This window comes from Salminus brasiliensis, chromosome 2 (assembly GCF_030463535.1).
Source record: "Salminus brasiliensis chromosome 2, fSalBra1.hap2, whole genome shotgun sequence".
Taxonomy (NCBI): domain Eukaryota; kingdom Metazoa; phylum Chordata; class Actinopteri; order Characiformes; family Bryconidae; genus Salminus; species Salminus brasiliensis.
In genome coordinates, this window is record NC_132879.1 from 13,153,634 (window position 1) to 13,167,969 (window position 14,336).

A 14,336-nucleotide genomic window follows, 5' to 3' on the forward strand; every position below is an offset into this window, starting at 1 on the left:
TGTTATGACTAGTTGCTATTAACTCTGATCAGTTTAAATTACACATTAGTGAAAATACTTATAAAGGAGTCATCCAGATGTCAATAACTAGCCAAAAAAAAGAGAGACAGGGAGCAGAATAACAGGAAGGAAACTGGAGGCTGGAAGATGACAGATGTGGAACAGCAGTGAATGAAATAAGGCAAACAAATCAGAAGAGGAACGAATAGGAAACAAGATAGAGGAGGAAAGTGCAGGAAGATGGAGTAATATAAGGAGTTTACACACTGGTCTTCACCGAGGCGTATTTATTTATGGTGGCAGGTGAAGAATTTTTCATTTTTTCTGACGAATATTCTTGTCATACCTCTAAAATGGAAACTGAAAGATGGAGCAAAAAAGAGAGAGCGCCAGAGGAAGACGCAGAGACACAGAGAATATGGAGATATTTATTGAACATGTCAGACAACAGAAGGACTGAGGGAGGTTGTACACACAGCAGAAAAAGAAGAAAAGCACAAAGGCATACAGTACTGCCCCTTAAGGAATGCGGGTCAGTTCACAAAAATGTCTACTAATAAAGAGTTTTCTGAAGGGTTGGTCTGTTCAGACTGAACAATGAGACTGTGCTGTTTAAAGGACTTCTGTTGATGAATGTAGAGGTGAAGGTGGTTGGATATGCTGAAGGAGATGAAGGTGAGTCATATACAGAGACATCTGATATGATGAGAACATTCAGTAAAGGCATTACAGCAGAATCTGTTCTCTCTAATAGTAACACCAGTGTGGCTCTGATAGAATCCCTTAGAAAAAAAGAGTGTTGTGTATGATCATTAGAATCAGATACATCCATCTGCATGTCTGGAGAGCCCACCTCAAATAATATCTGGAGACTGCTAGGAAGTGCTGTGCTAGGATTATACCCAAAACCTTGGAGAAAGGTCTGACCACTCAGAGGCTTATCATATAGAGATTGTTTGTTTGATTCCAGACAGTTTGGATGTCGAATTCCGATTCCAAGCCATGGAAATTGATGTAGTTGATATGAACCTTCTTACAGAGACGGTCTGCATTTTTAGAAAGAGACTATTCGAATGCAGATTGGTTTGGGCTTCCGATGGAAAATTGGACACAGTGGAGTGAAATGACATTGAACAGCATGGAACAGAAACAATTCAGTAAAGATACATGAAGTGCAAATATAAATGTGTTAACATGGAATCAGAACAATACAGTAACTTTTATCATCTTCATCATCATCATCTTTAGTGTTTACAAAATGTAAAAGGCAGCAGACGTTTGGACTTACAAATCCAATTCCAAATCATGGAAATTGATAGAGTAGATGTGGACCATTGAAGGTCAGCATTTTAATAAAAAGACTTTTCTATTTCAGACAGTCTGGACTTCCAGATCTATTTCCAAGTCATGACAATTGCTCAAGTAGATGTGGACCTTCTTACTTAGAAGGTTTGCATTTTCATATAAAGACTGTTTCATTCCAGACAGTTTGGACTTCCAGATCTGATTCCAAGTCATGGAAATGGATAGAGTAGGTGTGGACCTTTTGCCTGAGAAGGTTAGCATTTTCATAAAAAGACTTTTCGAATCCAGAGTGTTTGGGTTTCCAATTCCCGATTTTAAGTCATGGAAATTGATGGAGCCATTGTGGACCTTCATAGAACTGCAGCATTTTCCTTTTCACCAACCACAAAAAGTCCATCTTGTCAGCTGCATTAGATATGGTCACAATCATAACAAAACCTCTCCAGGAGAAAGAAACAAAATGTACAATGTTATAACATTTCGGACCACTGGACCACTGTTGGTTCGAGCATCTTCAGGCGTTCAAAAAATGTAAAAGGCAGCAGATGTTTACAAATGATGCAAAAAACTTGAATTTGATACAGTGACACTCTTTCTCCTTATCTGCACGTTGGTGAAGTCATTGTGTGTGAAACAGTGAGATCTGGAGATTCTGATGTGGCAGCAGTGGGAGGAGAAGAACTGAGGGATGTATTGGTTCCTTAGATGAGCCTTTCAGGAAAATTTTAAAGATCAATCAAATGTGTTACTACAGAAGATTTGTGAGATCCCATTTAACACACACACACACACACACACACACACATCATGGTTGATTAACAGATTTTGACAGTCATCGTTTGCTGAGGCAGTGCTGGTGGAGAGACATCAGTCACTGCTAATTTCAGTTGAGTTGTTTACTGTGTTTTCTTCTTAAAGGGATCCATATCAATTTTGCAACATAATTAGGATCTCTATTTGCTAACATAACTGTACTGCTCTGTTTTTCTGACAGATTCAGCCACCAGAGCATAAGTAAAGCCCTGTATTCACTAGTTAAAAGTATCATCTGTCATGCTCAAGCTACTGGATAGTCAACCTAAGCACCTTAACATGCTCAGATGTTAAAGCTACGAGATATATACCAGTGAGGCAGTCCACCGTACTCTCCCAAGAAGTGATAATCCAGCAACAATTACTCTCCAAGTGTGGCAAATAATATAACAGGAAGTCATAAAGAACCCCAGGGAACATCTAAGGACTGCATCTACAGGCCTCTCTTACATTGAGTGATGTCAGTGTTCATTAATCCACCATCAAAAACACTGAAGAATAATGATGTGCGTGGCAGGTTAGCACAGAGGATGCCATTAGTCTCTAAGAAAGAACACTGCTTCCCATGTGAGATTTGCTCAAGACCATGTGGATAAGACCTAACTGTGAAGCATGAGGGTGGCAGTATTATGGACTTCTCTTTCTTCTTTGAGGAAGAAACCTCAGCACTTCAGTTATTTGACTTGTAGTGATTGTTTTGGCTGAGCTGGAACATGAGTAGACACCTCATTGACATTATTTTCTTTCCACTGCAGTGTGTGGCGATATCCATGGGCAGTTCTTTGACTTGATGAAGCTGTTTGAAGTTGGAGGGTCGCCAGCAACAACGCGGTATCTGTTTCTAGGGGACTATGTGGACCGAGGCTACTTCAGTATTGAGGTAAGTGCACAGGTCACACTGCCTCTTGTGTGTGTATGTGTGTGCCCTCATTCATTAGACTTATGATGATGTGATATCATTATAAAGGTAATATGAATGGTAATAATTATCTCTTCACAATATCTTGTGAATCATATCATAATCAATATCATATACATTGTATACATTGACGGTGGCCCTCATTTACGATGTAGCCAAGGCTATACATAAAATATAGATTGAAAATAAAGAGAAGTTTATATATATATATATAAACAAACAAGATATAAAACAAAAAATAAATTATAATAAGCAAACCATTAAAACATAAAAAAGAACATATATAAAAATTAAAAGAGAAAAAAAGGAAATACATGTATAAATGAATAAATAAAAGAGTGAAAACAATGAATGATAGGTATCGCTCTAGGTATCATCTGTACTTCCAGAAAAGACAGAATAAGAGGAAAAGAAAAAAACATTGTATATATCTGTTTATTGAATTGTAGAAAAACTAATTATGGTGAAATGCATCACACTCTGCTCATTTCTGTCACCATGCTTCTCTCTGTTTCTTCCAGTGTGTTTTGTATCTTTGGTCACTGAAAATCCTGTATCCAAAGACGTTATTTCTACTGCGGGGAAACCATGAATGTAGACATTTGACCGAATATTTCACTTTCAAACAAGAATGTAAGTATGACATCACGCAGTACTGTGGTTTTGGTTGTCCACAAGCTATTGCACTTTGTCCCAAACAGGCTGCCTGGCCCATTTCCATCATTTCAGTAAATTACTCTTAATTCCATCACCCCTCCCTTTCTCTCTGCCTCCCTCTGCAGCCATCCTTTCTGTTTTCCTCTACATATATCCATTTGTCCAGCCACTATACTCTCTCTGACAGTCTGACCATCTATTGCACAAGCTTTACAGAACACTGGCAAAAATCCTGCTCAGCTTTATGAGATACTGTAGCACACTACTCAGATTTTATGTCAGTTTTGGTACATACAAAGCACTTAATTAGTTTACAGCTATTTTGGTTTAGTGTTGGTTACATTATATATATATATATATATATATATATATATATATATATATATATATATATATACAGAAAATACGACCAGCTGCTGGAGAAATTAAAATATGCATTAGCAGCGTATCTGCATGAACCAGAAGACTGATTTTAAGTAATTTTACTGGCACTTCTAATGGCATTTCTTACAGCTTTCTTACAAATTACACTGTTACAAACAATGTAACAGTGTAATCAGTTTCAGTGTAGTAATTGTAGCCCTAATCATCAGCATGGTGGCGACATCAATGCCGCTGCTGTTTCTAACTTGCTTAGCTTCACATCACTACAACACAGTTCAAATGGAAGGAAAAAATAAACTTCTTTACCTTAAATGGAAGTCAATGTAAAAGGATTTTATTCCAGGTCATTTTTAATGTATTTCTACTGGTAAATCACAACATGCCAGATTTCCATTATTATACAATTGAGATACTAGGTAGTTTTTGTGTGACAGCAATGATATTTTCAAGCTATCTGATCAAACAGCACCTCTATTGTGATTGCCTTAAAGGTGATCACCTTAATATTTTGGCAAACAATCAGATTAACATCTTACATCTACTTTTTCAATTTACAGTGGAGATACTATGCTAATGTTGCTAACAAACACTTTTAGATTTAGTCACTAAGAATTGTTATTTCTTGCTTCTGGGCTCCACCTACAGTCAGGAAGTATGAGAGATGTAGAATTGCCACTGTAGGTGAAGAAAGCATGTGGTACTGAAGCGGTAGATTAATATCACAGGATTTTGCTCAAATATGTCTCGGGTTACATAGCGTTACACAGTTCTTGCAAGCGTTGTCCTGCCCGCTTCACCAAAATTAAATAGTGTAGTTTTTGGAATGCTGAACCCGGAGTGGCACTACTCTCCCAATTACAGTCAGTGGAGCATCACAGTAACAAAAACAAAATGAAGATCTATATGCTGTATAGTGAACTAGGAGACCTTTTTCAGTGTCTATTAACGGAGAAGTCCAGTGCTTTTTAGCAACATTAGCCTAGTGTCTTCCAATCTAAACTACAGATGCAAACTTCAGAATACAAACTTGTCTTGGCTGCTCAGTTGCATCTGGGATCAGTAATCATTTATGTTGATTAGATTTTTCAGCAAACTATTCCTTTAACTGGTAGGAGAGTGTTTAGCGTGGTGCTCACTTGACCACTTAAGAATCATCTCTATACTAAGGTGCTTTTAAGAAACCATTAAGAAGCTTTAATTTCTCATTGGTTGAATAAAGGTTGAATGATTTTTGCCAATATTTTATTATTCTCCAACAAAAAAATAATAATTTGTGACAGATGATGGCTAGATCACTTCCAACATCCACTATGTTTCCCTTTGAATAATTTCATCTACTGTATATCATCCTTTTATCAGATACTTTCTCACCTTCTTCTTCTAGAACTTCATGTTTTCTCACAGAAACGCTTTCTAGATCAGTCTCTCTCAAACAAGAGAGAGAGAGAGAGAGAGAGAGAGAATGATTAGCAGCAAATTAATTTGCTCGTTAATGATTGGCCCAGGGAGTCAACGAGTGTGATTTCCCTGATGGGGACAGTAAGGAGTGGGCGCCCTCCTTTTCCATCTGCTGAGTGTCAGAGCACATACACTTTGTAGGACATGCTCATAGCCTAGAGAGGGCTGCCCTCTGTTTTAGAGACCACCCTGTGAGAGGGACTGTAGAATGTGCTGCGCTTTCTTAAAGGGATATTCCACGCTGTAGTGCCTCATTTACTATGGACAAATTGTAAGTGTTTCCCAGTTCTTACAAAAGTACGGAAAACCCTCAAACTGACTTCAAGTGCAGTTACAGTAGAAGTCAGAAGGCATTTACTAAACTCTGTAAATCTGTCAGTAATATATGGCTATATAATGCAAATTTGAAAAGGGCAATACAGGGCTGAAGATGAGACTATGGATGTTGTAATGAGTTGATAAACTTGTACCCGCTAAGTACGAAAAAGGAACGAAAAAGCAACAGTCCTGCCCTTCAGGAATGCCTTGTTAGTTAGCTGACTTGCTGGATCAGCTATGTTGGGAGCAGGATAAATGGAGAAATGACTTCTCCAGCAGTTTCACTGTCGTAAACACATTTTCAGTGCTGGGATAAAATAATGTGAGTCTTGCTGGAGTTGCAGCGTACTTCCGTCATCTCGATCATTTAGTGAAAGGTGGCCAGGTCTTAACTTTTTTTTCTCCTCTTGACGTTTGGATAAAATCAACCAAGTTTTCAGTCTTGGCATATGCAAATTGTGACACTGACTTTGTGAATAATCAATAGGTTCAAACAGGAAGCAGCAAAGCAGTTACGTGAACCTTTCTGGCTGTTAATTGAGACCAGGAGGAGGCCTTACAAAATAAATAATTTATTATCTCTCTCTCTCTCACTCTATATATATATATATATATATATATATATATATAGAGCGAGAGAGATAATAAATTATTTATTTTGTAAGGCCTCCTCCTGGTATATATAATACAATAAAAACAATAAAATAAAATAAAACAAATCTAGTTGCAGTCTTGCAAATAGTGACCTCCCAAGATTCTCCGTCTTTGCAAAAACGTCTTTAGTCTTAACTAAAACTGTGAGTAATGACGTATTTAAGAAGTATTTTCAGAGCATTTCTGGTCTTTCTGGTCTTCTGGTGTATGGTTTTCATAAAATGTGCAGGGTATGGAGTCTTCCAGAACCCGGAATAGGTTTTTTTTGTTTCAAAAATAGTTGAGAGAAATCGGTAGTGTTTTTGTCTGCTGAGTAATGGAGGCTGTCACTTCAGTTGGGATACACACGTTTTTTTTCTTTCTTCTCAGTAGATGGAGAATGTGCCCAAATGTTAGTGTTGAGGGTGTGTATTATCACCAATAATAAAGGTGTAAAAACATGCTAGGGTGTGTATTTACATTAATGATATTGGTGACAGTCTAAGCCCAGTGTTTGTTAGCACGTTAGCCTAGCATCTCACATTCTAATCTAAAAAGGCAAACTGCAGATGTCTATTAAGCCTGGCAACCAGGGATCATTTCAGATAGGTTGTCTTATATTGTGATCCGACTGTTATTTGCCATTTCTTTATATATAAGAGAGTTGATTCTATGTAGTCTTTTTGTTGTAACTAATTTACTGTCATTCAAATGTTCCATCCTTACATTTTGATTCAGACCTCTTGTGTTAGTTGTCAGTTAGCATCAAGCTCAGTCTGATCCCCTTAAACATCCGCTTTAATGTTAACACCCGTTACCGCAGAGTTTGCTGGCATTGCTAGCAGCAGTGTGTCGCTGAGTTAGTATAGCCATGCGTATTCTAGAGATGCAGCCTTCAGTATATGATTTTTACATTTTGTTTAAGTAAATATGAAAGTACTCCTCAAAGATGATAAGATTGTAAGCCCCACATCAAACATCTCTCACTGGTTTGTGCTGGAAAACAAACCTGGCTTTCTTTTAAAGATACTCTATAGATCTTGCCGTGGTGTTTTTGTGTTACCGTTGGCAGGCAGGGTTGCCAGATACAGTAATAAGCCTAATGTGCTTAAAAGCCGCCCACTAGAAGATGAAATGCTCTTTTTTCAAGCGATTGCATTTTCAAACTAGCTCAGTATAATAAGAAAATCATGAACCGGACAACCCTGGTGGCAGGTGCGCACAAAAACGAAACACTCAATACCGATATACCAATAAATACACACAATAGTACGATGATGAGCACCTTATTTGTAGATGCAATGAATCATTTTCATGTCTAAATCTCATGTGTCGATGAAATTAAAATATCAAAAACAGAGATCTTAAGTGACATCACATCAGTATAAAGGGGATGAGTCATTCTGTGTAATGGGTGCCATTTCCACATTGCAATTATTCAGTTCAAAAGACAAAAACATATTTTTCCATATTAATATTATGCCTTTTATTCAGATATGGGAGCCATATTCACAATAACATGTGATGAGGTGATATGTGACGTGGTAGTAAACCATCTTAAAATGGCTGAAGTTCTTCACATTCTTTAATGTTAATAATAAAAAAATGTTTTCCTATCTACTTTGAGAATTAAAAAGTAACAAAAAGAAGTAAATGTAAAAGATCAACAGAATCCTTTTGTTCCCAGATTATTGGAACTCAGATTATGTGACTTTCTCCATGTGATACACTACATTTATTTATAGACAAAATAAGTAAGTGTGACAGGGTGGTAAATCAAACCGAGGACTGCACATTAAATTTGTTACCAAAAGTAAGCTTTTATGTTGAATAAATCATAATAAGTCCCAGACATACGTCATGTCGGTCAATACGGATTTATGGAAATGGTTGTGTACTAATGAAAATTATTAGGAAATAGTAGATTTCTCTTTTCATTTTTTTCTTATATATCATGTGAACAGGAACACTTGAATAAACAGCTTTAGGCCATTGCACAGCATTGTAATTCCACCTCCACATTTAACCCATCCGTGGCAGTGATTAGGGCAGTGAGAGCACACAGCCAGAGTGGTGGGCAGCCTTGCTTAAGGGTAAGTGCTGGACCAGCGACCTTCTGGTCCCAAGATCACTTTTTTAACATTTCGGCCAAAAAAGAAGGCCTAGTTAGTTAGTGATCAGTTACACTTATCTGTCTGTGTGTGTGTGTGTGTGTGTGTGTGTGTGTGTGTGTGTGTGTGTTTGAAAGAGAGGGAGAGAGAGTTTGGGGATACAAGTGTGTGTATGTGGAGTTTGTAGAGCTGTGTTGTAGAGTGATGCAGTGGTGTGACAGAACAGATGGGGCAGATCTGGGATGGCAAAGTTGACACAGTGCAGATTGTCTCACACACACACACACACACACTCCCTCTCTCTCTCTCGATTCCGTGAAAGTGTAAATGCATGCAAGATCTGTGTGTACTAATCAGACTCAGAACATCTCACAGCATTTGCATTTCTTTAACTCCTTGCCTCTCTCTGTCTCTTGTCTCTCTCTCTCTCTCTCTCTCTCTCTCTCTCTCTCTCTCTCTTTCTCTCCCTCTCTCTCTCTGTCTCTCTCTCTGTCTCTTGTCTCTCTCTCTCTCTCTCTGTCTCTTGTCTCTCTCTCTCTCTCTTTCTCTCTCTCTCTCTCTCTCTCTCTCTCTGTCTCTCTCTCTCTCTCTCTCTTTGTCTCTCTTTTTCTCACTCTCTCACTCTTTCACTCTCTCACTCTTTCTTTTTCTCTGTCTCTCTTCACCGCTGCCTCTAAGGTAAAATAAAGTACTCAGAGCAGGTGTACGACGCATGTATGGATGCGTTCGACTGTCTGCCACTGGCTGCTCTGATGAATCAGCAGTTTCTGTGTGTGCACGGCGGCCTCTCACCTGAGATACACACGTTAGACGACATCAAGAAGGTGCGCACCTACACACTCACACACACACACACACACACACACACACACACTCCTCAAATGTGATCAAGTGAATGGCTTCAGTCTGTAATTTAGTTCCATTTGGAATTTATAGTGGTGCCCTAAAAAAAAAAGACAAAATAATGGGACAAGGGCAGGTTAAAATGTGCATTTTTTAGGTGCTAAAATCCTGTGGTTCCATAAGAGGGCGCTCACATACCACAGCACATGCAAACTTTAAACTAGGCCAGACTATTATGTCACCACACCTAAAGACATTTTCACATGCTGGCAAAATGAAAGTCGCGCCAGGATTTTAAGCACTGCACTGTATGCTGTACTATATTTCAGTTAAGCATGAATATTTCTGCTGTGTGTAGTTAAACATGCAGTACCCGATACCAATACCGATTTGTTGTACTACAAATAAAATATTGTCATCTTGCCCACCTCTACTTTAAGCCTTTGACAAAGTCCTTCATTATGCATTGCATAATACATAGTCCTTTTTAATTTAATAAACATAATCAATTCTTGCTCTCCTTTATATTGTCAATGCCGGCACAGAACCATGTATCTCAATTTTGTTGTATTATCTAGTTGTTGATAATATTAAAAAATCAGCTAAGGAGCCAATAAACACTGTGAAATAATCAGCACATGAATGATGTATTATCCACAAAACTCAAATGAACACAGGGCAGTAAAATAGGTAGGTCTTTAGCAGGTTTTACCGTAGACAGAACAGCAGATAACCAGCATACACCTTGATGGCTTCATGATATTGATTGTGACATGGAGAAAAATATCAAAACAAATGTCTTTGTACCTGAATGTTTTCACATTATATATAGTTCTTTCATACTCAGTTACATTTTACTCATCAATGTTAAGTTACTAATTACTGATTTGGATTTAATTTCATTATGTTATGTTGGTGGAGACATCTGTGTCTGTTTCACATCAACTTTAGTTATTATTTGAGAATCAGAATCAGATTTATTGATTATAAGGAATTTGTTTCTGACTGTTAGTGTCTTAGTATTAACAATATACAGCTACAAAATTAACAGAACTTAATGAACTTAATTAATTTACAGACAACTCACAATATACAGAGATCAGTAGTAAACACAGTATACATAGACTATACGAGGACATTTCTATACAGTGTGCCTTACAGTGTTATTCACAGAACAGCAGTCTGCAATACTATACAGATTAAATATTGTGTAAGCACAGCAGTGTAGACATGTCTGAAATGAATAATTGTGCAGTAATGCAGTAACTGTAGGATAAGAGTGATAATACTTTATCAGTAGTATCTATAGCCTGTAGCTGATGATGGTGATCAGCTGTTGAGGAAGGTGATGGCCTGAGGGTAAAAACTGTTCTTGTGTCTGACAGTCTTAGTGGACATAGTTCTGTAGCGTCTGCCAGACGGGAGCAGCTGAAAGAGGTTGTGACCAGGGTACGAGGAGTCTGTAATTATTTTTTCTGCCCGTTTTCTGAGCAGTACAAGTCCTGAATGGAGGGCATAGAAGCACAGATGATTCTCTCAGCTTTTAACTTTTAGGTGGTACAATAAGACATAGGCCTACAGTAACAAGTATGCCTCATGTAAACTACATTCACATTGAGATACTCTAACATGGCTTTGAAAGAAAAATCATAATGTAGATTGTTATAATTTAGAACTGTCAAAATGAGTATTTCTATTGTCATATCATGGCACTCTGAACATGAAATTTATTAAGTCGAATGATGTAACAGCTCAAAAACTACTACTACTAAAAGTATTGAAAAAGTACTAGAGATCTGCACCAGTAACACAAATACAGTGCCTCCTCCATCTCTATCTCTCTCTCGCTCTCTCTTCTCCAGCTGGACCGGTTTAAGGAGCCTCCAGCTTTCGGACCCATGTGTGACCTGCTGTGGTCAGATCCATTAGAGGACTTTGGCAATGAGAAGTCTCAGGAGTATTTCAGCCACAACACGGTCCGTGGCTGCTCCTACTTCTATAGGTAACACACCCCTGTGTGTCTGCATGTCTGTCTGTATGTGTTTGTGTGTGAGTGTGTGTTTGACAGAACAGGGCTTACAGTGTGATTAATTGTTGATTCTGGCTTCACAATTTTGTGTCGATCAGTTGAACGTTTGCATCAATATTTATTTACTGATCTCTGGATCTATACATATTGTATGACTTATTTTTACTCAGAATTTTGATTTTAATGCAAAGCATAGAATCCAATTACTCAATACCAAATGATGGGGGGAAATAAATATCACTCACCTTTTCTCAACAGTGAATGTTAATTGGATTGAACACAGCAAACCCAGTTTTAATTTAAGCAACATTATGGAACCCTCATAATAGTGTAAAATCAATATTACTTGCAATATTACTCTACCGCCTCAGTCCACATGCTTCTTTCACTTAAGATGCTGCTTCTGTATCTCTCAGCTTGCCTAGAAATGCTCAAAGTGCAAATCAGCTTGTCAGCTAATGCACATGTAAACTGTCCATGAGGGGGCGCTCATAGCAAGATGTGTATTTACAACAGTGAAGCAAAAGTGAATTACACCTCCCAAACTGTAGAGGGAGTCAATGAGCAAAAATTAATACATAATACTGCTAATCTTTTTTTTTCATTTTTAGTATTTACATTTGCTGGTCTAGATTTAAAGACATATTATCATATATCATTGTCACTATAGTTATGGCCATGGGTGAGTCTGTTTTTGAGAAATAAAGAGAGAAGCAGAGCCAGCACTCATAAAGCCATTGTGTTTGCTCCAGATTGATAGCGTATACTCAATTATTCTTTAAGATAAAAGCTCTTAAAGCCTTTCAGTACTACTCTCTTACACCACTGCGAGCCAAAGAGAAAGGACTGCTTTACTGCATTGATGCCAACTAGTAAAGCCATCAACACGCCATTTAGAGGCTCATAATGTGTGTTTTTTTGTTAATGTCAGCGGCTGTTGTTTCTGGAATTAAAGGCTTGGCGTGTGAATTTTCCGAAGGGGAACGTGGCCCCAATCCCTTTCCCCATTGTTTTATGAAAATTCGGCTGGTGAATAGGGCGCGTAAGGAGCGCTGTGCTCGCTGAGTGATTAGGTGCAGCGTGAAAATGAAGCAGCGTTTGGTAATTGGAATTGTAAAGCAGCCCCAAACAGTGGCCAGCCTCAGCAAAAAAAAACCTGCAGAATTCCCACGATCCCCCGGGACTCAGGCGATCTGCCGTTACTATGACAACTGGGTACTACTGCCAGATCTGCTGAAAGAGCGTGCGCGCGAGAGAGAGGGAGCGCGAGAGTGTGAAAGAGAGTGAGAGAGAGGAAAATAAATAAATATATATATAGCACTAAACAAGAGCAGAAGAGGGATGGCATGAAAGGGAACAGGGAATATATAGACGGATGGTTTTGGAGAATGTGATCCGTTTCAAGGCGCAGTGAATCAGAAGCGCTAGAGGGAGCCTGAGGCACTAACACTAACGCTAGCCTGCATGCTCACTCTGCTTTTTCTCTCATCTTATGAAATCTGTCAAAATCAATGAGAGCAAACAAACTAGATGATGTGTGTGTGTGTGTGTGTGAGAGAGAGAGAGAGAGAGAGAGAGAGAGTGATAGGCTATGCAAGTCATCTGGAATACATTACAGTGAGCGGCCCTGTTTGGACGAGTTGGCTGTGTAGAGTTATTATGCTGTTGTTCTCTCTAAAGGAAGTCCATCACGGTCTGTGCTCATTGCTTTTCCACTTAGTGCCCAGTTAAAGGGCTTAAATCGACTCCTCAGACCTGTACTAAGACTGTGTACTAAGACTGGGAGGTGCTGAAGTGTGTCAGTCATAACATCTAATACATATGAGCTCAATCTCCCAATAACATAGACCAGATAGCAATAGACAATGAAGAACAAGATGAACCTTCTTGTTATCCCAACGGGTATACAGTGGAACGAATGAAGACCAGCATCCCTCCAGAGCCTGAAATGTGTCAGTTCAGCATTGCAGCAATAGACGATCAAGAACCTTATCATTATCAGTGGAACAGACAAAGAGCAGTGTTCCTCCAGAGCCTCTGTGCAACATAATCACCGGCCTGTGTTTACAGGACCACACAGTGCAAGTCACAAATGGGAAAAAAAGGCCACAAATAGAGCAGTTAGACAAGACAGTGTGATGTGATACCAATTACAAGACACAACCGTGAACAGCTGCGAAATACAAGACCGAACAAATAATGTGCAGAACAAGACAGACAGTAAGTTGAGTTGAAAATAAATCGTGCAGAGACTGCAGGGCTGAGTAGTTTAACAATTAAATATAAAATGTAAGAGCAGCATACACTTGTATGCAAAAGTTTGGGCACCCCAGACCAAATGACGTTTTCTTAATTTTCCCATAAAAAATACATTTTATCTCCTTTTTTGCCCATTTTCACTTTCCGCCATAATGTGAATCTGACCTTTGGGTTTTTACATTGTATCAAAATTTGGACCAAAGGAAATGCTCCAAAATCAAGTAGAGATGTTCCATTAACAGAATCAGGGCTGATCCAGACATATGTATTTTGACAGACATATTGTAATGGATTGGACCATTTTAATGGCAGTCCAGTTCCAGTATTTGTTTTACCCACAGTGTTCAGAGTGCCATCTGGTGCCCTCAAGGCTCCATAAAAGGACATTATTCCCAGCCGGCAGCAGTGCGGCAGAAGGTAAATCAAAGAGTTAAGAGTCTGCAGTATGGAGCTATTTTACAGTGGAACATGAAAACAGACCATAATATCTGAACCTTTATAAAACTATCACTGAACCTCTCTGTTTTACTGGCGGGAGAACACAGCGCCTCCCTGTGTTTTAAACCAGCAGAAACAAGTTAAGAAGGTTTTTGCTTCTCCTTTAAAG

The 14,336-nt window shown here is 38.6% G+C and overlaps 1 protein-coding gene across 3 annotated transcripts in view; it reads left to right on the forward strand.

Annotated features, from left to right (window-relative positions):
• ppp3cb (protein phosphatase 3, catalytic subunit, beta isozyme) overlaps positions 1 to 14,336 on the forward strand; it is an 82,180-nt gene that overhangs the window by 47,222 nt on the left and 20,622 nt on the right. For all 3 annotated transcript variants that reach the window (XM_072668214.1, XM_072668194.1, XM_072668205.1), the window contains 4 exons: positions 2,874 to 2,998; positions 3,559 to 3,670; positions 9,277 to 9,422; positions 11,304 to 11,443. In XM_072668214.1, the coding sequence (XP_072524315.1) occupies positions 2,874 to 2,998; positions 3,559 to 3,670; positions 9,277 to 9,422; positions 11,304 to 11,443 (523 nt within the window). The remainder of the gene's footprint in view (positions 1 to 2,873; positions 2,999 to 3,558; positions 3,671 to 9,276; positions 9,423 to 11,303; positions 11,444 to 14,336) is intronic.